The sequence below is a fragment of the Lepeophtheirus salmonis genome, chromosome 3 (assembly GCF_016086655.4).
Source record: "Lepeophtheirus salmonis chromosome 3, UVic_Lsal_1.4, whole genome shotgun sequence".
Taxonomy (NCBI): domain Eukaryota; kingdom Metazoa; phylum Arthropoda; class Copepoda; order Siphonostomatoida; family Caligidae; genus Lepeophtheirus; species Lepeophtheirus salmonis.
The window spans coordinates 20376817-20403064 of NC_052133.2; the positions used below are offsets into that span (position 1 = coordinate 20376817).

At 35.0% G+C, this 26248-nt stretch overlaps 3 protein-coding genes across 3 annotated transcripts in view; 1 reads left to right on the forward strand and 2 right to left on the reverse strand.

The window, feature by feature from the left end:
• The first annotated feature begins 6369 nt into the window (after window positions 1–6369).
• Window positions 6370–9180, forward strand: LOC121114570 (pre-rRNA 2'-O-ribose RNA methyltransferase FTSJ3). Its single transcript, XM_040708569.2, has one exon. The coding sequence runs from the start codon at window positions 6468–6470 to the stop codon at window positions 8997–8999; it is 2532 nt and encodes an 843-aa protein (XP_040564503.1). The 5' UTR covers window positions 6370–6467; the 3' UTR covers window positions 9000–9180.
• On the reverse strand, window positions 9178–25546 carry poe (E3 ubiquitin-protein ligase-like protein poe). The gene is given in 12 exon segments (XM_040708568.2): window positions 9178–9702; window positions 9763–10062; window positions 10146–10979; window positions 11053–11565; window positions 11641–12102; window positions 12168–18967; window positions 18970–19749; window positions 19813–20162; window positions 20214–20411; window positions 20473–20696; window positions 20783–21189; window positions 21262–25546. Coding segments are annotated over 12 exon segments (15186 nt in total). The 5' UTR covers window positions 25235–25546; the 3' UTR covers window positions 9178–9357.
• Window positions 19853–26248, reverse strand: part of LOC121114586 (phospholipid-transporting ATPase VD) — a 267528-nt gene continuing 261132 nt past the window's right edge. Inside the window, exon 12 of the transcript XR_011779270.1 lies at window positions 19853–19862. The gene's annotated coding sequence lies outside the window, so the exon portion shown is untranslated. The remainder of the gene's footprint in view (window positions 19863–26248) is intronic.

Sequence of the window (26248 nt, forward strand, 5' to 3'; positions counted from 1 at the left end):
GATATATCAATTTTGACTGAGTATAGCTCATTCGAGAATCATTGTTAGTCGGCAAACATTTACGGAACATATCTTCATTATCTTAATGTTTTTTGTTTTCTAATGCAATAATTTTATCTAAAAATAAATCCTAATTTTAGAATAACTTTACCTTCTTAAGAACATTTCTAGATATAATTATTATAAGATCAACATATTATAAGATCAACAATTTATTTATGTATATCTTTTTTAGCATTGAAATTAAAAAAGGAGATATTTATCAATTTTATTTTTTTTTTTTTTTTTTTTTTTGTACTTTATCGTATATTTTAAATTCATTCATATCATTTAAGATCAAAATTAAGGTTCAAATATTCTAACATATATTAATCTATAGATCATATAGATTCAATTTCTGCAAAGTTTTGAAATGGGTTTCTACTGAGAAATCACTAATTAAAATAACATAAGGAATAACAGAGGCGTCCACAGGGGGTGGGCTAGAGGGGCTGGAGTCCCTCCCCCCCTCAAAAAAAATAATGTCTAAATTTCTAAAAAAAAAATTGTTGTTTTTTTTTCCAAAAATTTAATTTTCCTTGAATAATTATGGAATTTTGAATTTGATTTTTTTTTTTCCAAAAAAAATAATCTTGTAATTTTTTTTTTAATTAAATTTTTTGTGAATGGGTATAGATTTTTGAATTTTTTTTACAAAAAATTTAATTTCTTATAAATAGCTATAGGTTTTTGGAAATTTTTTCCAAACAATTTAATTTTCTGTGAATATCTATGGATTTTGGAATTTTTTTCTCAATGAATTTAATATTTTGAATTTTTTTTTCTACAAATTTAACATTCATAAGTTAATTTTATCTCAAAAAATTAATTGTTTTATGAACAGCTGAGGACTTATGAAATTTTTTTTAAACAGATGAGAACGCTTGAAATTTTTGTTAAACTAATTGCTTATGAGGTCTATATTTCTAAACACTACTGACATTACCATATAGATGGATATATATATATTTTATTTTTTTTTGCAAATATATAACCTGTTCTTCTATTGAAGATTCATTTGAATAAAAATTGAATGAAAAATTCAAATGAGGATTTCTCCTTTTTATAGGAACAAATCGTAAATTGGCTCCAACATTTTTTTTACTCTATATTTCTTTTAAAAATTATTTCACATTGGTTTTACAATCAATAACGATTCATATCATTATTCCCCCAAGAAAAAACCCTTTTGCAAGTAGATAAGCTAAAAATCCTCAAGGATCTGTGGAACAAAGGATCTAATTAAAAACTGGTTGCCTTGCAATAGGGAGTTTAAAAATTCGTTACTTCCATAAGTGAAAAAAAGTTCTGGACATTTCATATTGAAAATAACAGTTTTCTTTATCTGGATTTGACTGCATATGTAGTTTATAAAATTTTAATTTGTATTTTCTGCCCTGATCCGCCATATCACTTAAATTGGGCAGAAAAATGTGTGCAGGGAAATTACGGTAGCCTATTTTTTAAGTGGTTATATCTCTACCATTAAAAATATATATTTTTGAGATTGAAATGTTTTAGTTAATCTATATATAAATTTTGAGCAATGTTGAATAAAAATTGAACAAGTTATTGATGTTGAAGTGAGAATGTAATTCAATTTTGGGGCCTTTTTCTTGTTTGAAGAAATTATATTTAATTTAGCTAAGTTTAGACCCCCCCTTATTCTTGGAACTAATGAATCAATTGGTTTCAATTTTTTCATACGAAAGTATGAAAGCAATGTTGTATATTTCGTTCAAAAGATTATTTTAAAAAAATATATAAACTATAATCCCAATTGCTTATGTCATTTTGAATGACGTACTCCCATCATGTGCGTATACCCCTTTTTGAAAGAGTCATTTAATCGAATCAGCATGTATTTTCTTTTATTTTTGGGGGGGTTCCAACCTCCATACACTTATTCATCTGACTCATCCAATAGGTCATCGACTAATTTCCAAAGACAAACATCAAATTTATAGTCTTCATCCACCGGAATTTTTTTTCGAAACCTCCATCTTTTCCTTCTTCCTCTTACATCCCATGGGCTCAAGACACTCTGGAAAACTTGGTCTCCATGTCCAACCCAAGTAATTGTCCGATTGGACTTCAGGTAATTCAACAGAAAAAGGAAGACTGTCCTCTTCAAAAGTAGAGACGGGTCCATGTCGATTTGCAATTTCCTCAAAGGCAGCCATGATCTTATCCCAATCTGGTGTTGTATTTGTCATTATTCTCGTGTATGTATTTAGGTACTGGAATCCACTAAAACACTGAGGGAAATCAAGGAGGAGGATTTCCAAGTAATGTGGATCTACCTATTTCACACTTGAGTGTGTGTTGAAATCAATGCTAAATGATAATAATTACATTACTATCCTAATTGACAAATGAGTTAATTTTGAGGTTCAAATTTTCAAAAAGTTTCGCCTATTTGCGAAAAAAATTTCCTATCACAAAGATTAAATGTTTTTGTTTTCTGAATGTTTTTGAAGGTTTAATTTTTGTTTATTTTGTTTCTTATATTTTTACAAGATTAATTTATCAATTTTTAATATGAATAGTTAGATATTAATAAAGTACAATTAGTAATGAATTACTTTTCATTTTTAATAATTCATGAATTAGTTTGAGCTATAAGTTATTGCATCTTTTACATATATCAGGAATACTAATATACATCAAAGGTGCACTTTGAAAGAGAAAAACAGGCATAGTTTAAAAGTGTCTTCATTTTGAAAGTTACTGGACATCACATTTTGAAACAAATAGATTTCATTTGGTCAGTTTTTATACCTAATATTTAAGCAATGTCCTAACATAAAAGTAAAAATTAGCCGCTTTCTAAGCTACCAGGTTTTCTAATAATAGTTTAAACACTGACAATCGTGTCCAAGAGGAATAGTGATGCTCTGATAAAAAAGTTTAGAAAATGAATATTTCGCCTATACAAGTAAAAAAAAGGTTGCCTTCCACAGTCTCGAGATTGGTTTAACAGGATGGCTGCAAGTCCTTGGTGAGGCTGTAGGGGCCACTTTTTACCCCAGCAAAGAGATCCATCCCCGATGTTGCGAAGGACTACTAAACAGTCTCAATTCATCCCTCATCATTTGAACAATTAGTTATCCTCTCTGATAAAAGGCCCTAGACAGTCGACCCAGTGCGTAATAGAAGGAATGTTAGATACTTGACTATGGATGGGGATATTGAAAAATAAGTAACGACCCTCATAGCCACAAAGAATCCTGTCATCTAATCTGGTTCTCCCAATATTATTGCCTTAATAGTGAGGGTGACAAGGAATCAGTCAGGTCCAAATTCATACCTGATTCTTGGAGAAAAGGGTTCTCCCATGGACCTAGAAAATCAAGAGGCAGTCTCGAAAGTCTAGTTGGGTATTTTCATACTTCTCCTTCTGCAAATATTGTTCAAGAATTAATGGAAATGAGTATGAACATTTGATTGAAAGAACTATGGCCTCCACAGAGCTCCAACCTTAATCTATTATAGTTCAGAGGCTGTCAAATACGCCACAGTAATATTGAAGACCAGAAATCATCAGTCAAAAATAAACACGGAGTATATTTATAAAGTTGGTGTCACTTTCTAGCTTCGTTTAGAGGTAATTATTGAGGCAATGGGGATCATATTAATGACTAAGAATGCTCCACAAATGTCTAATAAATGTTTACAAAACAAAACTGTTTTTAACTTCATCAAGCAGAATCAGAATATAAAAGACTTTATAAATACCTAGTACGCGTCGTTGGGTGTTATTTTCAAACCTCTCATTATTGGAATGATTGCCAAGAGTTTATTATGAATACTGAAATATTATGGACTTATGAATATATAGATACCATATAGGTTTAAGATCCATAGTTTAACATAAAAATACTTTTTATTAAATACAAAATGCTGGTTTTTGGTCTTTCTAAATATTTAATAGTATATAATAGTCCTACATAAAATATAAATTATAATATTAAATTTATGATAATGATGGTACATTATATTTTCCAGGCTAGTGAACGGAACGCGAAATTTACCGGAGATCAGCGAAACGTACGTTCAGTGAATGGAACGTAACTTTTTTTTACGTTAAACGCTAAAATTGGGATATTTCGCATACTTTTTCACTAATCATTGTGGCATTTACTCTTAAAAATTACAATAATAATTATTTGAACGATCGGTGTCCTTCAAGGATACCTTCAGAAGTTCGGGTCGTATTTTAACTTTAGTTATAGTGGGTGTGGCAGATTGTCAACAATACTAATCTTTGCATCACTAATAATATAAATGGTACGTAGACCATTTGAGTTGCAGAAACTAACTGAACTAAAAACATTATAACTTTGCTAAAAATATATTTATCGACAAATAGGCTTTTGCAATCTTTAAAGGGGCATATATAGAATAATTCTACTTAACGAAGCTGCCTTTGATCTCGAACATGGTCTCAATACAGCGTCTGAACTGCGAGCAGACCTTGGTGACGACATCCTTGGGAAGGTTGCTAGTGACGGCATTAATCCTGTTGATGAGTTCATCCCTAAGCTTACAGGCAGTAATAAAAACATATACTCAAGTAGCAACTGCAAAAAGCCGGGCCTCTTCCATTATAGTAATATTTTTATCTATGGTTATAGTCGAGTGGTTCTTCAGGACCTAAGGGAATGAGAGTACCAACGATTGAAATTTCCTAAGAAACCCCCATTTTATACCTATAGTTACCCAAAGTCTATATGATTACTTTAAAATCTTCATTCGATTCAGAAAGTATTATGTCTGAGAAACAATGTTCAGTTGATCTTTCGAAAGCGTATTTGATTCTATTTGCACAAATGTATTCGCTTTCCATGAGCCTTTTAAGTCATATATGGTTTAAATTCTTCAAAAAAAAAAAAAATGTACCGACTGTACCCAGTTAAACAATAAAAAATATCGTATATCTGCCCAGGCAATTTATTTTTTTAGAGAGTCTAATTTCTAGACGTGTTCTTGATAAACAAGGTGTATATCAGGAAATGGACAATTTTAGGAACTATCAGTTTGCTTGAATATTCAACGAAGTATATCTGTTGACATCCTTTGTCACTTTTTCTATAATTTTTTCTTAAGTTTCATTAATGGCATGTACATGGGATATCGAAGAGACCGCGACTCCAAGTTGAGTATGCGTACCGAAAATTTTGAAGTGACGTCTCAAGTCTACCTATTACTTCAATATATCATGATTCATGACAACACTGTATGAGAGCAGATATATATTTTTCTCTGTTAAGCTGTCTTAGTTATAACTAGGGATAGACTCTTCAAATACTCACGCATACACATAAAATGCAATGGAGTACATTAAATACAACTTCTTAAATAATCCAATTTAATATACATTTTAACAATATAAAGAATAAATTTATCATATTGTTTGTGTCCATTTTAACTAAAATTTCCTTGTCATATCCAATAAAATTAAAAAATTCGTAGGATATTTCATTTAAAAAACTAATATTTTAAAATTAATCCCAAGAATTATTGTATTTCTTAATTTAAAAATAACCAATTTAAAGCTAATCACATTTTATTGTGTCCTTAATCTTCCAATCTCTTTCATAATGAATTATATTAATACGGATATTACAAAACAAAGTATTTGAGTAGATATTCTAATGGCCCCTTAATCCTAAAGTGTGTCATTTAATTAATTGATTAACTAGTATAAAATATTATTTTCTTGATTATATATATATATATATATCTTGTGTACAAGCTGTAACTTGTATGAACAAATTTTATATGTTGCAACCTAAAAATGAGATGAATAACTTTAACTGAAGGATTTAAAGTACTTGGGATGAGGATAATGCATTAATTGAATATTTCATAGAAAATCGATATATTAATGGTGAAATTTTTGTTGAGAAATTATTAAAATATATGTATTATGTACCACATTATACAGTTCAAATACCCACAGCTATATTGCTTATAAATACATAATAACCGTGTAGTTTTAATAGATCAAAATGAAATGTTGATAATTAGAATGGCCAATGTTCAAATTAAATAATACGTTTTAAGACGAAGAATTTGTAACTTGTACAATGTGCTTATACAAGTAGCTACAAACATCGCAACTTGTTCATAACACATTGACTTATAATATTCAGACCTGGGTTTCAACTTTCTTCAAATTTTCAGATAGAAGTTAGATGAATTGAATATATGGTCTTATGAATCAAGGTCTACATTATTATAGTGATTTTTTTAGCATGGCCAAGAATATGTAGCTATTTCCGACGTCATAATAAACAAAAAGAAAAAAGAAAAGAAGTTAGCAATAATAAATAATAAACAGAGAATCGAGTGAGAGGGGGAGCACGTGTTTCACCTTACTTACTGTTTACATTATATTTTCAGTTTTCTTCTATCTCTGAACCATGGGTAAGAAGACCAAAGTTGGAAAGCAGCGTCGGGATAAGGTTTATTGGTCCGCCAAGGAGATCGGTTTCCGATCCAGAGCCTCCTTTAAACTTATCCAGCTGAATCGTAAGTTTGAGTTTCTTCAAAAAGCACGTGTGTGCCTGGATCTCTGTGCCGCTCCCGGATCATGGATGCAAGTAGCCAAGGAGCACATGCCCCTGAGTTCCATCATCGTAGGCGTGGATTTGGTACCCATCAAGCCCATAACCGGTTGCATAGGAATGGTAAATGACATCACCACGGATAAATGTCGTTCAGACATCCGAAAGGAACTCCAGGGTTGGAAAGTGGACGTAGTTCTACACGACGGCGCTCCCAATGTAGGAAAATCCTGGATCTTTGATGCTTACCAACAGTCTCTTTTGACGCTCGCTTCTTTCAAACTCGCCACGGAATTCTTGAAGCCTCATGGAACATTTGTGACCAAGGTCTTTCGATCCAAGGACTACCAATCTCTCCTCTGGGTATTTAATCAATTCTTCCGTAAAGTACACTCCACTAAACCCGCAGCATCTCGTAATGAATCTGCGGAGATATTCGTCGTGTGTCTTGGATACAAGGCTCCAGATTCTATTGACCCACGTTTCCTAGACCCCTCATCCGTTTTCTCTGAAATTGAATTGCCTTCGGATGAAACAGCCCTTGTCAATCCAGAGAAAAAGAAAAAGGCTCCTGCACATGGTTATGACTCAAGTAGTAGTTCTCTCTTGTATAAAATGACTTTAGCCTCTGAGTTCATCTTGGGTGATAAGCCCATCCATATTCTCAACAATTCTCATGTTATTAAATTAGATACCCCTCAGATAAAAAATCATCCCAGTACAACGGTTGAAATCAAGGAGTGTCTAAAGGACATTAAGGTTCTTGGAATGAAGGAACTTCGAATGATTAGGAAATGGAGAGAAGTTTTGAAGGTAGAATTGGAAAAAGAAGCTTTGAAAAATCAAGAAAATAAAACGGAGGAGAAAATGGATGTCGATGAAGATAATTCAGATGAGGAGTTATCCAAATTGGAAAAAGAAATTGATAAATTGAATGAGGACGAACGTAAGGCTTTGAGACGTAAAAAGAAAAGAATCTTAAAAGAAAAACGAAGGAGGGCGGAAAGAATTAATCTGAAAATGATACTCCCTGGAGACATGGGACCAAAAAAAGAGGAGGAAGGTCTTTTTACGATCAAGCAGCTACGAAATAAGGAACATGTGGAAACAGTTGGGGATGTCGATGCTAGCCAAGAGTATACTAACTCAGAGGATGACTCTGATGAAGATGAAGCACCTAACAGGGTGAAATATTCTAAAGAAAAGGGAGTTATCCATGAAGATAAGTTATATTATAAACACTCTGATGACGAATTCTCCGATGAGGAAGAGGAAATGAATAATGATTCTGATAATGATGCCTTAGACCTCAAAGAGAGCAAATCTGGGCCAGCTATTGGTGACGATGAAGCAGAAAAACTGAATGAACCCTCATCTAACCCCCTTTTATTAGACTTGGATTCCTCTGATAGAACTTCGCGACGGTTCAAAAAATCTGAAATGTGGTTTGATAAGGATGCTTTTAAGGGACTGCAGGATGACATTGAGGATTTAGAAGAAATTGATATTCAGAATGCAATTACAGACATAAAGAATAGGAATGGTTCCATTAAGGAAAAAGGATCCACCATCCCTGTTATGGAGAATAAAGTAGAGAAAAAAAAATCTACTTATAATTCCGATAATAGCGAAATAGACGAAAACAATGATGATAGTGATGGCTCATCGTCGGACTCGGATTCTGATTATGAGGATGTTAGAAACAATATGAAAAATGGGTTTCATGCTGGATCATCAGAGGCTGATGGCTTTGAGGTGGTACCCATTCAAAAAAAGAAAAAACGGGATCCATTGACTCCTGAAGAATTAGCTCTTGGTCAAGAATTAATTCGAACAAAAAAGGCTAAAAGAGACATCATGGATGCTGGATGGAATCGGTTCATGTTTCCAGATGCTGACAAAGACTTACCAAACTGGTTTGTTAATGAAGAGCAGTATCATATGAGATTAATACCTGATGTTGATCCAGAAACTGTTGCCTACTATGCAGATAAACACAAGGATTTGAATGTAAAAACCATTAAGAAAGTTATTGAGGCAAAAGCACGTAAGAAGAGGCGTATGACGAAGAAAATGGACCGTGCCAAGAAACGTGCTGCTGCTATTATGGAAAATGAAGATATTGGTTCAAGAGAGAAGATGAAGGAAGTCAAACGAATTTATACCAAAATCAATGCTAACGAAAAAGCAAAGAAAGAGGTAACTTACACGGTTGCTAAAAAGTTTTCTGCTGCTAAGCGCCCTAAACGGCCTTCTGGCGTCAAAGGACTCTATAAACAAGTTGACCCAAGGATGAAAAAAGATAATACAGAGAAGAGATCCAATGCAACGAGTAAGAAAAACCAGAAACGAAAGCTTAAAGGAAAAAAGACGCGACCCAATGCTTAATGATACATACATATTATGTAAATTTGAAATTTTTGTTCTAAATACATTCGTTCCTCTTGTTAGTTGTATTTTTTTTCAACGTTTCATTAATTAATCAAGGATATTTCTTTATATAATTTTCCAACTTACTGGTTAAATTAATTTTTAATATGATTGAATTAAATAAAGAGCTATAAGATAAGAGTAGCGTAATATTTATTATTTGTAAATTTTGAAAAAATTCACTCTAGTTATTTTTCTTGAACATGTTAAAGGATAATAATATAATATGTAATGCAAAACGAAAAAAAAGGTACCTAATCTTGGATTTAGAGAGTAAGTAATGTTATTTATTTAATGTTTTTAATCAAATATTGGTCTAAGGTATTGAATTTAAAACGTCTGATAAAAAGGATGCAGGTGTAGGAATATCTTCCAAAAGCCGGCAAACGTCTGCTATTTCAACTACAGAACTCGCGGGAACTAAATCTTCTTGGAAAACATTCAATAATTTAAGAGTGGACTTGGTCAGTGTATCGTCGTTGTGACGAATCCATTCACTCAACGCAACAGGCCAAGAGTCCTTATCAGTAGGCACATTGCAAAACACAACTGAATAAAGTTGATCAATGAGAGCAAAGAACAAAACCATCTTTTTATAAACATTATACTCTTTCACTTCTTTATCGACCAAGGAATTACCCCCTGTATGGTTTGGATCAGCCTATATAACAAAATAGAACATATTAACATACTGGAGGAAACTTTTATATTCTATACTTACGGATCGAGTATGAGCTGTTAATAGAAGGCGTTGTAACAGCTTAATTCTGACAGACTTCCAGGACGAAGGAGAAAACACTAGAAGAGCTATGACAGTATAATAGATGGGGCCATCTGGAATATATCCCGTATCGACCCATTGATTCTTGGGTTGATCCAGGAATGAATTCAAGTTCATTTCTTCTCTAGAAGCTGCTCTAGTGGTATTGAGCACATACAAGGCCATATGCATTAAGTAAGGGACAAGATGCATGTTGCTTTGAGGGCCTCCACCTCCAGATTCGTTAGAAAAACTTTTATCCTAACAAATGATAAATATATATATTATTTTGGTTAACATAAATATTTTAAAATACATGTAATAAGTAATTTTATGCCACATACCTCCGCAAACCTTAGCAAAAGTAATTTAAGATCATGCACAGTGGAATGATATCCTATGTCTCTATGCTGGGTTGCTTCTGCTAAGTAGTTATTATGTCGTGCTAAACTAGAAGCGTATGCAGACTCAACAACTTGAGGTCCCCACAAAGGAAGTAGTCCATTACATTTTGTGTTTGCATTTTGTAGCAGAGCAGAATCCCATTCGTCCCTAGATCGAGCTTGACGAACTGCTGCCAAATGACAATCTACATGAACTAAATTAAAGTGCGTAACAGTTGAATATCCCATTTGTTTCCTTGAGGCAGACTCGAATTCCTCAAGATGACAATCCTTGGTATAAGTATATATTGCAAGAACTTTGTAGGGTTGAAATTTATACCCTTCCCTGCAAATGTTACATGACAATCCAGACTCCTCTGCTATTTCAACAAATTGTTGTAAGATTGAATTTTCAGCCTTTACTTGTCCTCGATCATTTGCTTTTAACCCAATGGCCTTGAGCTGTTTGGCTCTCATTGCCATAGCAAGTTTCTTCTTTTCTGCTTTAGTTCTTTGCCTAACTTCAACAACCTTGGTAAATGCATCAGGATGACTTTTTATTGCCTCCAAAACACTTTCAGCGAGTGATCCAACGTGTTCATCAGAAGAAACTTGCTCCATTTGATGTAATATACTGATGCATTCACTGGACACGGCCAATTGGGTGGTGGGATGTTTAGCAGCTAGGCCAGCCATGGCTCTCAAAATATATTTCAACGATGGTTTAGTTACAAAAGCTTTCCAGAATGGATCATCCGCTTTCAACAAAACAGTTTTAGAAGCTGGAGCATTAACCTATAAGGGTAATTTATATATATGAATGGATTTGTGTATATTTATACATATTAATCATTCTTAGTTACAATACCTTAATATATTCGATGCATTGATTCATGATACCAGATTTGACCATAAGATCCTTCATCGTGTTTCCTATTTTATTTCTTTCAATTCCGTCACACATTGCCACAAAAGTTTCCATTTTTGAATCTTCATCAGCACCATGTTCTATATCAAATTTATCAAATTCAAGAACTTCTGAAAAATGACTAAGTAACAACTCCATTTTATCATCATTGCCATAGGTCAAAAATGGCAACACTCTCATGAGTCTTGAATGAAGCGCAGTTCCTGATCGTAAATTTACGGCATGTTTTAAAAGAGCTTGAATATCTTCTGTACTAACACAATTTGATGCAAACTGACAGTAATTCGAGATAGAATTCCCAGCCGCCGCCTCAACTAATAAACGTTCCATGGCTTCTAGAATCATTTCATTAATAGAACTATTCGAGTCACTCAATGAGAGTTTCAAACAATTTAACAAAAGAGGAATCGTTTTATATGTTGGATTTAAGAGTTTTTCCCTATTCACTTTTAACTAGAAAATATCAAAAAAATAAATTAATAGATGAAGTTAAAAAAATAAATTAAAGAAAAATAAATATGCACTCACTCTTATAGAATGACTGAATAATTTGAGTAAAACAAGTAATAGAGGCTTTGAATATTGAACATCGTGAATTGAGGCTAAACGCTCAAGCATAACCTCGAGTCCACCACATTCTGCCATGATTCCAGCCATTTTATAAACCTCTTCTTCATCTTTATCTTCGCCCTCTTTATTATCAAGAGTTTCTATAAATTCTTCTGTTGCATCACCGAGTAAGCCTCGCATTCTATAAATCACCTTCATTGGATCACCTTCGTTTGCTTCAGGTGCCCAAATTTTCTGATAAACATCTTTTACAAGAAGATCAAGAGATACAATTTTATTATGAACCAACAATTCCATTCCATTGTCGTCTTCAAGGAGAGCTACTAATTCACAATCGGCACAAATCTTATTTTTAACATTTCTCATTAGAGGACCAAGATCAGGATCATTACTACTGTAAGGATTACCAAGCATTCGGCCCTACATAAAAAAAAGTCGGATGAAATTTGCTAGATAAATCAAATAATATGAATTAAAAGTTTTACCTGCAAAAAATCTTCTTGTTGAGGATCTTTGTCCAGTGTCATAAAAAATTCACCCATTTCTGTTTCTTCCGGATATATCAAATTGCAAAGCCGCTCAAAAATAAATACCGGTGTTAATTGATCATGTACAGGATATCTCTTGATGGTCTCGACACAAACGGCCATAAATGCTTCCGATTCTGCTTTTGTCCCAGTAGTCATGATTTCCAACAATTCCAGTAATTTATCCTGAGTTTGATCCACTAATTTAGTTCTTTGGACAACCAATCTCCTCAAAGATAAATAACCTTGTAGGACAGTAGAAATCAATCGACCTTTGAATTTATTCTTTATTTGATCTACAGACACGAACGAGGAAAGAATTTCTGTGAGCGTTTTAAGAGCAAAACCTTGGGCCAAATCCGAATTAAGAGTAGTTTGCTCCATATGATCTAAATTATCTATTTCCTTTGAAATTAAATCTGCAAGTTTTTTAAGTACACCCTTAACTGCAAGATAGTATTTGACTTGTTCGTCAGCAATTAGTTTTTGATAGAGTTGGACATATTCAGATGCTGATTCACCAGCAGTGCCTAGTTCTTCTAAAAATGATGTAAGTAAGTCTATGATGTTGAGCCTTCTTTTTCCAGAACAAAATCCTTCTACCATATTGCACCCCACTTGACGAGCCATTTGTGAAGAAGAGTTAAAAAGAACGGATTTGAGCCATGAAGCATTCAATAGTGTTGATTCTAATTTTTTGGGATGGTTTTTATTTTCTCTAACAATTGAGACCCACTTCTTGAAATATTTTTCTATCAAATAAGTATTTTTGGCATCTCTTGAACTGGTCACATTCTTACTATCATCCTTGGTCGCTTTTTCATCAACAATGGACAACTTATTTTCCCAATCTTCAAAGTGATAGCCAGGCTTATTCTTAAGCCAATCATCTACTTGTATATATGACGAAGAGTCCATTACTGAGGATTTAGACTTGAATGTTCCTTTTGGTCGAACAAGACCTTGAATGATCTTTAAACAAGGAAGAGTAATGCACTCCATGACAGTAGGAGAGGTTTTTCCTCCTTGTTTGATGGCTAAAATGAATATTCTTAAGACACACCTGAGTCTAACTTCCCAGCAGGAATCCTCTTTGGAAACAGTGGCAGCAAGGAGAGACATTTCATGGCGTACAGATTCTACAATTTCAGGACATGAAATCCTTCCCTTTACAGCAAGGCCAATCTTACTAAAAATTAACTTATTTAAATGATTGGTAGCTATCAAATTATCTCTGGTTATGAGACAAATAAGCTTTCGTACTTCTAATCGAATATTAGAAGTACCGCGTCTTAAATTGTACTCCATTAACTGTTTGATTAATCCTTGTTGATATAGTTCATTTCTGTAACGGACTTTACTTGCTAGTGCACGAAGTAGAGTCAAACAATGTTCCACCGTTGCAGCAGCACATCCATAACACTTTCCGGACGAAACACTCCGCCCCACAGTACTAGGAGACTTAGAAGTACCACCAGGCACATATTTGGCTTTACGAGCATTTTCAAAAGAAACAAGTTCCTTTCTTGTAGCCATCACTTTTTGTATAATCTTACTTAGATCTTCAAAAGAGCCTTTACATTCACTGCAATATTTGCTGGCCAATGTTTGTATATATTGGTTTACATGGTTTGAACTCGATGAGCCAGTAGATGATGATACAGCATTGCTTGATGTAGTACCAATATTGCCAGTATTTGCAGCATTGGCAACACTTGTGGATGCTGTAGTTGAAAAGGAGTCTATAGCTCCATCACCTGGGTGCTTATCATTAACAGACTCAGTTATTTTCGCCAAAAGGTTCTCTAGTGAGGGTTTATTTGAAATTAGATTTCTGTAAACTTTGTCAGCTTTTTCCAAGAGGGAATTAATAGAGGTAACTGCTTTTTTGTAGTCATCTTCATTTTCAATGGGATCGACAGCACAGCAAGGTCGAGTATTAAGTGTATATTCAAATTTGGCATACTTGCAGAAGCCACAAGCATTGCAGAGGAAGGGGTCCTTCTCATCATAATTAATGGATCTACATTTGTGACATTGAAATACGTTTTCGCCACAATTTGTACAGACTCCAGGATTAGCAGGAACTGAAGTTGAACATCTTGGACACTGCAGAGTTTCGGCAGAAGCTTGAATATTTTCATAAAAATCTGTATATTCGATTCGCAAGTTACAAGCTATAATTGGAAGAGGAAATTCAACTTTAATATCCGTTTGCCCAGGAGAAAGAGTGACTTTCTTTGCTTTATGCCAAATGGTTGATCTATTCTTGAGCTCGACAACGGCTTGAACACTTTTATTGTTATAATAGATATTAATTACTCGAACCATTTTCTGTCTTTTCAAGTCACCGATTCTAAGATTGATCTTTCCGATGGAATGAGAGCATGAAAGCTTCACTATCTGACTAGATGTTGTATACTTTGTGTCGATTTTGAGAGCAGATAACTTAAGAGCCCTATTAGGCACCTCGGGATTATTACAAACTAAACAGGGATCCGACTCTAAATAATATCCATTGAAATCAACTAATTGTGAAAGCGAACTGTAAATATTTGCATTTGGATGATTAGAGAGGATTTCATTTTGAGATTTAAGAATCGCAATTGCTTTCGAGACATAAACATGGTCTTGAAGTTTGTCTTCTTTTGTAAGAGTTTTCATAGAGAAATAGCCCAAGAGATCAACAAATTGAGATGCCTTTCTTCCAAAGTAAGGAAGCTTACTCCATAGCTTCCACATAATATTCAAAATATCTTCTTTTCCAGATTGGTCTGAATTTCTATGGATGGTAACAAGAATACTATGGGCTTGCCATCTCACAGAGGTACTATTGCACTCCAATAAAAATGTCTCAATAAATTTAAGAAGCTGAGAGGGAGAATTGATTTGCTTCACGAGAGTAGACACTATGGAGACGGAATTACATTCACCATCACCATCATGATCTCCTTTGTATTTTTTCTTAGAACTTGATGAAAAATACTTAACTTTTTGATTAGCTCCACATAGAGCACTTTGAAGTAACTGCAAAACAATGGGATTCACACCTTCATCTAAGGAAAAACTAATTTGAAAGAGAAAGGCCAGTGCATTAGGATCCTTGCTCAAACAAAACTTCTGCCAATTGTTGGTATGAGAAGTAGCAATATCAACACAGGCTCTTAGATGTTCAATAAGTTTCAAGAGTGTATCGTAAGGAAAACTTAAATGTGGAACAGAATCTAAGCTCTTGGAATTAGTGGTGATTTCCAAACGAATAATTTCTCGAACGGAAGTCATATGGCTTTCTAGTGTATGAAGATCCCTTAGTTCTCTATAACGATCCTTAGTACCACAAATGTATAGTAGGAGTCTTCTCACTTGTCTACGAGCATAGAGAGTTTGGTGAAGCATCATGTATTCACAAAGACTATAATGCCATTCTTCCCAGTTTTCTTTAGCATTACTTGATCCACCATTTTCAAATATTTTCGTGGCATGGTAAGGAATACGCAATGCCATTTCAGTGAGAAGCTGGGGATATGATTCAAAAACATCATGTGCATGCCCTTTAACATACTGTTTAAGAAAGAACGGACTCATATCCGGAGGGAAAAAACTTGGCTGAACTTTCAAGAGAGAGCTCCCTACTTTATTTGTATTTTCATCGACAGTGCTCTCTTTCCAATATGTGAGAAGACTTTTCAAAAGTTTAAGACAATAATTAACAATTCCTGAACTTAGAAGGGTTGATGCAGTAGTTGAAGAAACATAATTGAGTCCATCTGGTTGAGATGATTGCCAAGTTTTGGACCTTGACATTAACACACCAAAAAGTCGAAGTATCACAAGTTGCAATTCTTTTTTATTAGATCTATCTGAAATCGTGCAACTATCTTGTTTTCCTTCTACTTCGAGTTCTTTTATCATTGAAGAGAGCATTTTCTCGAGCATTTTTGCATCTGTCTCATTGGAGCCATCTAAATCAGCAATTAAAACAATTAGGACTTGCATGTACGGTATACATCTTACACCACCAATATCTCTCAAATTTGGTAAATAACCAAGCAAATGGTCTAAAAGCGTAACCCTTAAAGAATGAAGCTTCGCATTATTTGACTCCCATTCTACTTCGATATTATTAGCTAATTCTGTTTTTGCATTAATTCCCTCTCCTTCGTAGGCTGAGGATCTTCCAGAAGGATCTCCAATGATTGATTCAACAGCACTAGCTCCAGATTCGGAACCTGCTCCGGAGCCTGGGCCATTATCAGGCTCTATTTCTATAGGAGGAGTTCTTAGAGTACTACCATCCATTGCAGCAGTGGATTCATCATCACTCCCTGGAGCAGAAGGTGTAGTGTCTGAATAGTGACCAGCTTCCCTTTGCTGAGAATTTCCACTCATTGGATTGTTGGGTGTAGGATTTGATTCGCGTAAGGGAGCAACTTGCTCTCCAGATTCTGAATTTGGATCATGTATCGATGCCACTGCAGCAATGGTATCACGAATTAAGCCTTGGAGACCTGAGAATTCATTTAGACCATAGTTTGGAATAACTTGAATAACCTGTGGTACCTCATTCAGCTCACCACCTTGTTCCTGAAGACTTAGTGCAATTGCCAATTCAACCATAGCTTCATCATCCACTTCTGGAGGTAAATCAAGTACAGGAGGAATATTCCCATTATTGCCATCATTATTACTATTGACGAGAGGAAGCATTGCATCCATATTACCAGCCACTCCACCTAAAGGTATTCCGCCAGGGCCCAAGTTGAGATTTTCATTTTGACGACTATGAATCCTTTCGTTAGATCTTCCATTTCTGTTGTTATTGCCACCACTATTAGAAAGTACGGGAGGGGGGAAGCCAGGATCAAATTGTCGTATCTCTTCGGCTATAGGAGCGTTATTATTGTTGTTGCTTCCTTCTTCTCCTGGACTTGGACATCTATCTGGTGAAGGTACATACACACGACGGCGACGGACTCGGGGTCTCAAAATTCTTACAAGAGCTTGCTTACAAGCAAAGCTAACTTGAATATTTTTCGATAATAAAAAATCTGTGTAGAGTTTAGTGATGGAAGAAATCATATCTACATCTGAATTGATAAAAGCATGAAATATATCAACAAGAGCATGAACCAAGGACTCAACATGGGTAATCCCTGATTGTCCTATTTTCCCCACAACTGAATTAGCTGTTTTTGATTCTATAAGACTCCAAAAGGTATTGGATAGATAATTAATGAAGGTGATTTTTTCCTCCAATTTTTGATCATTTTCTTTTCTTGTTTCTGCAAATTTAACAAGATTGAGAGGACGAGCAATTGCAATGCTCCTTGTAGTGAGAACAAGTCGTATATAGCTTTCAATATCAATGCTAGTAGCTTCATCACTCTCTTTCTGTTCTTTACCACTTTCAAAAATGTGTTTCGTTACATGTTTCATAACGGCAAAATCCTTATGATTATGATAGTCCGTTTTATTTTGAAACAAAGAGGAGAGAAGAGTTTTGGCAAAATAATTGATTTTTTGCTGGGTGGGTAGGGTTACCATTTGAGTACTTAGACCTGATGCTTCGTTCTTAAAGTTTTCATTCAGATCCCCTCCACCTAGTGCAAAACAACCCTCCAGCAATTCCAAAATACTTGCTATTAATTTGTCGAGAGGAGTCAGAGGAAGAGGTTGAGCATCCATTAGATCTGAAGGCTCCTGATTAGTAGAGCTAGACTCTTCTACATCCTCGGGCCAACCAAAAGCTTCTTTAGTCTTTCCATATACTTGTATGCTATCTATTATACTCACTCCACTCGTATCTAGTGACGGGCCGAAGACAATAGTCATTTTTTTATCTGCAAGTAAGGATTCTTCACGTGTAAATGGCAAGTCAAACCATCTATTTAGAGTTAAGCTAACAGGGATGCATCTCCCGAATATTTCAATGTAAGAAGGAACACGAGATATATCTTGAGCTCCAAGCATTACACGAATTCCAACCATAACTTGATTTGAGTCATTATTAGTAACTTCCATGGAGAATCCAGTAGGCATCATGTTAGCAATATAAAGCCCGGAAGTGGTCAATCTGTATTTTATTTGATTTACGTTATACACTTGAAGAACATCATTTCCATTGAACTCAACTTCTGAAATTGTGGAGCAGGACTCAAAAAAGTCAATTGGAAAGGCTAACGATGATCCTTGGGAAGAAGTTCCAACAGCAGCCCCATTACGCTTATTTTGTTGATTCTTTTTAAGTTTTCGAGGAGGTTTTATTTGATTTAAGCAAGGCATGGGATTCATAACAGGATTTAACCAATAGTCTGTTGTTTCGGGATTAGCCATATATATTTTCAAGCTTCCATCTTCACAGAGCAATATTAAAGTAGTTTTTTGATTCATTGATGCCCCTGAATATGGCATAGAGAGAACAGAGTGACGAATAGCAACCATGTCAATTATTTTAGATTTACTTCCAACTTTAAGCTCTTGCACATGAATAGATTCTGGCTTGACTAGTAAGATAACTGGATTGTTTGATGTTTGAAGGAAAGCTGTGATAAGTCCAGGATGACCCATTATTTCCCCCCATTGACAAAGAGGCTGTTGATTACTACCAGATGATTTGTTGTTTCCACTGGCATTGCCACCATTATTATTGTTATTATTATTACTGTTGCTTTTTATGTTTATGGGGAAAACAATAGATAATTCTTCAACAATAGATTTGAGAGGAGCCATAAAACTCTTTCCTTGGACATAGGAAAAAACAGACACTGCAGTGTGTGACAATAGTAAATTGAAACTCCTCCATCCCCAATTCGCTCAGAAGAGGAATGCTTAATTTCAGGATGGTCAACATCCATTATATTAGTTACATAAAAAGGTCCATTGAGTGCAGAGGATTCCTCGGTAAGGGACTGAACATAAATATGTCCTCCTGAGCTCATAATCAAGACATAGCGGGTTCCATCTTCCATAAAGGATAATGTGCAATCCCTAACTTTACCCGAGGGTACCAAAAAATAATGTTGAGGACTTAATACATCCACACTCAAATCATAGATTTTTACAAAATCAGAAGTCACAAGAGCTAGTTCTGTTTGAGATCCAGGGACCCATATTGCTTTAATAATATAATTAGATGCCTCTAATTGAGGATGAAGAACAAGATGATCAGACACAGTTCCACTAGGATTGAAAGTCAAAACATGGCAATCCTTCAGGCCAGATACAGCCAAAAAATCTTCATTCCTGGGGTTGGACACAATAGATAGGACAGAGAAAGGAACAGGGGTTGAAGCCAATCTCGTTAAAGTCAATTTCTTTTGGCTCGAGTCAGCTTGTTTCAAGAGGGCAGATAATTGCAAAATGGTTATTTTCCCCTTTTCATGAGATACTGCCAAATGTTGTTTTTTTCCACTTACTCCGGTTGATATACAGCACATAACTACACGTCTTATCATATGACCAGTCATGAGGTGACGGATGGTTTGGCCTTGATCTCCAGAATAGTTCATTTGTACATTTTCAAAGGCTCCTTCCTGTGATCCTACATAAAAGGATAAATATATTGTAAGTAATGACATATAATATGTATATTAGTCATAATTACCTAGTGTCGGCAACATTAATTGATCATTATGATCATATTTTTTCTCTTCAGTATGTAGAACTTGAAAAGCTTTATTGATATCAGCAAGTCTTACTATATAAGAATGTTTCACTCTATTAAACTCAATCACTGGAAGAAGACACTCAAGCATTTCTAACAATTTTTTGAGAATGTTGTTTTTTTCAATTTGACTTGAAAGCTCGTCTTTCCATTGAGAAAGTTTAACACTCAAATTGACACGAGTATCATCTTCTCTCTTTGATTCCACTCCAGAATTTGTAGAAACACTGGGTTGAGAAGAAGAAGCGGCTTGTTGAGATGACACATTTTGATGGGAACTTAGAGGTGGACTAGAAGATTGATGTCTCATTATTGATAAGTTTGACAAGTTTTCATCATACTTCCTAGAAGGTTCATTATTCGCTTCTCGCGGAGACCTCTTCGTCATTGCTCGACAGGAGCCGTCTTCTTTAGCGCCGCAATCACAAAAGAAAGATCCATGTTTAGAGTAAGTCACATCGTGATCAGCATGGCAAACTTTAGCGCATATTGTGCATACTCCCGAGCCATCGACCATACGACAAGTGTGACAATTATACCTGAAATGATCGTCATACATAACTAGTCAATAATAAATAATATAATTGCGATTGACATTACCAATGTTGAAACACAAATTCTTTTTGAGTTTGAGAGTAAGTGCAAAGTTTGTTGCAAAGACTATCATCATCAGAGTCCTCGCCAGCAGAGTCTTCGTCATTTATTTCGTCAATCCAATAGTCATTGTCTGTATCAACAACATTTTCTCCGTCAAAAGGTGATGAGGCTCTAGCACTAGAGTCATTGTTGATTGTTAACTTGAGAGCCATTATAACGTCACACATCTGAAAATAAAATGAATAAAAACATTTGCATCTATCATTCTCAACTTAAAAAAAATAAAAAAAAACAATAGGAGAAACAATCTTACATAGGACATGATCTGACAAGAATTTTCCAACATTATGCCATGCTTTCCATTCATAACTCCATCACTCATTTTCTCTAAAACATTTTTCTGACTTAAATAAGAATGACAAGTCACCAACCATTCAGAGCAGGCCAAAAGTAAATTCTGATGCCCCTTTCCCGAACCAGCTCCAGCCAATGTACTCATAATAACCAGAAGCTCGGTAAATTCTAATCCTTCAGATACAGGAGAAAGAAGTAAAGATCCCATAGGTATAAGACATTTCAAAATAGTAAACGCAACATCTTCTGACACAGAATTTTCTTCTTTGACAATATAATTTGTTAATGACTGTAGCAAAGCACGATTTTCTTGCAAACATAGATATTCGTCAGATGATTTGGCACTCTCCAATTGACAGTACATACCTTAAATCCAGGAAGTAAAGTATAATAATTAATAGTGTATACATTAATATAATTATATAATGAATTACTTACCAGTAACAAGATAATTGAGCCATTCTTCTAAATGTTTATTAGGGATTTCAGCCAATTTAGACAAAGTAGAGCATAACCTCTGAACTGAGCCTTCACTCGAATTCTTTTCATTTAGCTGATATAACTGATTAAAAAACTTGAGAACTTTAGAGGCAAAACGCGGACCACGCGTGGATATGGACAGTAATATTTTGATGAGGTCATTCTCTCTAAAAAATTTATCTAACGTTCCTCTTCCCATATGAGTTTCCAACATGATTTCCATATATTGAACAATGTCTTCCAATATTTTTTCATTCAAGACATACCTTTCTGTTCCTTCCTCCTGCTCCTCTTTGGTGTCTGTATCAATATTTTCTGTATCTGGGAGCAATATAGGATAAGTATTAGTGAGAACATGGTTATACACTTTAACCAAAAATTGAACAGAGTCCATTGCACCCACTAATATCTTCAAATTCAAGGCTATCAGCTCTGATAAATTGTTAGTGGTAGCATCGAGAATTAAAGGAAAAAGTACTCTAACAAGATCATATTGTAGTAGAGAGAAATCATTACACAAAGGAAGGAGTTCACCAGTGAATAGAGCAGCTATGTAAAGACAATGTTTGAGACAGTGTATTATGTTATTTTGACGAATTCCCGAGACGTTTACAGATATGATTGATGTAATATAAGATTCAGAAGGAAAACTAGGTGTATTATTAAATTGTGTTCTCCAACACAAAATAGGTGGATATTCATCGAGAGAAGTTCCATTCCATTCTTCGAGAGCAGAGAGAAGTGATTTAGGATAATTATCCTGAATAGGGCGGGGTAAACAGACTGTTTTGAGACACTGGACCCCTGATACTGACAGGCAGCGCTGCAATGCCATAATGTCGAATTTAGATCCCGAAATAGAATCGAGTACAAGAGACTTGGCACAAACTGATAGAGATTCAACTGCTTGTAAAACCAAAGGAACCAAATCATGAGCAGTAGAGACTACAATTGGTAAGTGCTCAGTAGGTGATTCACCCTCAGTTTTGGAAGAATTTGTTGATCCTGAAAAAGTTTTATCTAGAGAAATTTGAGCTTTAGCCATAACTGAGTCCAAAAGCAAAAGATCAAAGAATGATGGCATGTCTTTGGACTTTAATATTTGTCCACGTTTGGCCTCAATAAACCCTTTTTTTCCTTTTAATTTCTCAAAAAAGCTTTTGAATAAGTTCACATCATAGTTTAATGAGTTTACGGTGGTAGATATACTTTTGATTAACGCCTCGGCTTTAGCGGTTGTTAAGCCTTGTTTAACGAGGGCATCTTTAATCCATGGACCCAATACTTTATGGTTCGTCCTTGGGGCAAGAATCAAGTTATGCATCGTGCATAGGTCATCCATTTTTTCAGGATTTTCATTGAGCTGATTAAGATATTCAACTGAAGGAGGTAAAGATTGTAGTGTTCGCCAACTAATAGTAAAACAATACTCAATTGCAATCAACCCTTCAGAATCTCGGGACCTGTCAACAAGCTTGAGAACTCCTATCAAGTCTATCAGACTTCGATAGAGGTGGTTATATTTAAGTGTGTCATTTGTACCGAGAACAAAACTAAAAGCAAGTCCATCTAACTTGGGAACATCAGTATTTGACGTGCTGTTGTATGAGGCCTCAGGAAATATATTGAAAAATTGAGGCCTTTTTTTGTCTAACTTTAGGTCAGCAAATTGCTGTTTTTTGAAAGGACAAAAGATAACATTGGAACTAGTGTCATTTCCTCGAGGAATTGTGTTTTGGGACTCTGGTATATCCTTGGTTTCGTTGATAACAATAGTTGTTGTATTCGCAACAGAAGAAATAAGCGCTGAAGATACAGAGGATGAATCTCTTGACTTATTGTTAAAATGAAGATTGTGTTGAACTTGAGAAAGAAGAACCTCCGGTGGTTCGTACAAATGTTTCATCATATATTCAAATAAGAGAACAATACGAGACACACCAATTATCTGAGAAGTCTTCAATGTTTTATCTTTTACTTCTGATACTGTACGAATTAATGTATTGGACACGTGAAGCAAGACTTGTTTCTTCTGCATTAGAGTTAATGCATGAAAGAAAAACAGAAATAGCTGCATTTGTTCCACATTGATGTATTCTTCAGGATCACTTGATTCATATGCTCCAGTGATCTTTTTTGATAGAGAGACGAGAAGTTTTTCCCACATCACAATATACATGTTTGTCGACTGTTTTTCAGACTGTCGTAGAAGAAGAGTCTGCGCCAATAGACTTAGAGTGAGGGAAAAAACAGTTGTAGGCCAATTTTCGGATGTTGTTTCCTTAGGATTGACGTTTAAGAGAGTGAGTAAGGATTCCTGTGTCTCATTGCTCAAAAATTTATAAGCTAACAAATTATGAAGAAAACAGACCAACGAGTCAGAAAATTCATAGTAAGATTGAGATAGAGAGGAATCTAGGGTGTCACAAGCAAGGGTACGGTCTAGATCTGGAAGGCAGAATGATATTGTCGACGTTATAGATTTATTAAATCCTTCTTCAATGAAGGATAAAGAAGAAGAAGACTCGTTAATTACAAAATGTTTGTTGAAAAATCCAAGTATCTGAGTAGCCAATTTAAGAAATACGTTAGACTCAATGCCACACGTCTCGCTCTTATTTGAAGAAAGAGACTCTGCATCTTTGATATTTTTTGGATATTTATCGGCGGATGGAAAAAGGATTTCAGACATCCATTTCCCTAGTACGAGGTCATCTTCAGATTCTTTTTCTAGTTGTTGTGAGTTTTTGATTTCATTTTCCTCCTCTCCCTCTTCTTCTTCGTCACAGAAAGTCAATCCTATTACGTTATCCGTAGAATTAATTATATTTTTGAGTTCATAGCTTTCTTTTTTGGGCTTATTTTCTTCCAATTTCTTTCTTAATTGTGTGGTTTTACTATAGGAAACTTTAATAATTTCCATGAGATAGGGTATTAGATCCACGTCGTGCAAAATATAATTCAGTCGACCCGAGACCCCAACAGTATCAAACAAAGTTAATTCAGGTTTACTTTTATCCATTTGAAAACCATCGAAGCCAGTCAGGTCTTCGATCATAATATCAAACCACTCCAGGGCTTTAGAGCACAAACAAGCTGAAAGAGGTGTAAAACTCTCAAGGATCAAATTTGAAAAGATTATTTTAACACCAAAACAAAGAAAATTTTGAGGTACACAACCTCCAATACGAGTAGAACTCTTAAACAGTTCTAAGACGGAAGAAAATATTTCAAGAGATTCAAGCAAAGTTTGATTTTCACTCAATGAGTGGTTTTCATCATATTTGGAGGCAGTGGAGCATGCCGTCTGGAGTGAGCCTAAAGCGATGCTTGAAAGATGTTTGATTTTATCCTGATCCAATGGTTCAAGGGACTTTTTAAGATTGGTGAGGAGGTTCCATGTTAAATGAAGGATTTGACTACTTGAGCGTATATTAGAGGAGAGAAGTTCTAAGAGATGATGCACTGCCGGAGAACTGAAGAGGGGGCTTTGCTTGCGCTGCGAATCCTCCTTTTTCCAAGGGCTTTTCAGATCTCCAAGGATGAGAAGAGTTAGATCGGTTTGTGGGGGACGGAGATCAAACTCTTCTTTCCCTACATCCTTCCCAGGGCTGCCAGACTTCTCATCCCTCAGAAAAGAGCCTCCTTCTGGGACGGGGGGAAAGGGCAGAATCACACTAGGGGCTTCAGTCGAAAGGATTCGCTCTAAAACACGTTGCTTCTCTCCAGGAGACGCTTCCCTCAGGCTCAAAAGCAACGGAGAACAGAGGATCACACCTGCTTCATAATGAAGATCCTCTTCGAAGCCTCCGCCAGATCGGATGGCATCCCAACTCCCCAGCAGGAACTCCAAGTTTTCACATTCCTTAAGCTCTTTTGCGGAGCGAATCACCGCTCCGCAAAATGAATCCACTTCTTTCTTCTCACTCATTCCCGTGGTGGACGAAAAGATCCAAAGAATCACTGCAATGTCTCCTCTTCCTTCCTTGAGATCATTCCTATTCCAAAGCAATCTTGTAGTTAGTAGTATTTATATTAATATTTAGATCACTTGACTATCAATTGGACAAGTTCAATGACAATTTAATATTTATTATCAGAATTTTAGTCAAATAATAAATCTCTCTTTTTTTCTCTTTTTTTTCTTTCTCTTTTGCCTGCAGTTAAGCAAAGCAGCAGATGCAGCAGAAAGAGCAGCTCCCTACACACCTCAACTATTATCAACAGCTGCTACATTTAATTGCAAGTCAGCTGATTCCTACTTGTTTCGACATGACTGGATCAGAGTCATGTCGTCATCGTTAAAGCTTTTGTCATCATCATCAACCACAACAGCTGAAGGAGTCTCATCGTGACTCGGCAAATTTGAAATTAACGCGGTATTTTAATTTATTCATTAAGTATATAATATGTTAAGCGTTTTCATTTGACGTCAGCATTGTTAACGTTGGCCATTTTGGGGGCTTAAAAATCATGTTTTATAGAAACGGAAACCCTTTTGTCATTCATATTAAGAAAAATAGTGAGCTGTCAAAATGGGCGGAACAAATAAAAGTCCTTAAACCTTACTATGAGAATTGTATCCCTCTAATACATAGTTTTGTATATATATCAGAGACTAATATCTATTAAAAATATGTCGTTGTACAACATTATTTCCATATTGTAGATAAAAATGAAGAATTATAATGGAAATAATTATATATATTTTCTTTAATTATCCTACTTGCATCGTCTCTAATCCATAAAAAAAAATAATAATTCTACAAATCAGGTCATTTTTAGTACATATTAATTTGATTTTATTCATTGGTATCTAGTAGTATTCAATTCAGGCAGTAAGTCTTTTTTATTCCTGAAGCCATTTGATCTCCCTTCAATTATGATGCAATTTATGACGTCTATTAAAAATATCTTTTTAATTCAGATTGAAAGTTGAGCAAAA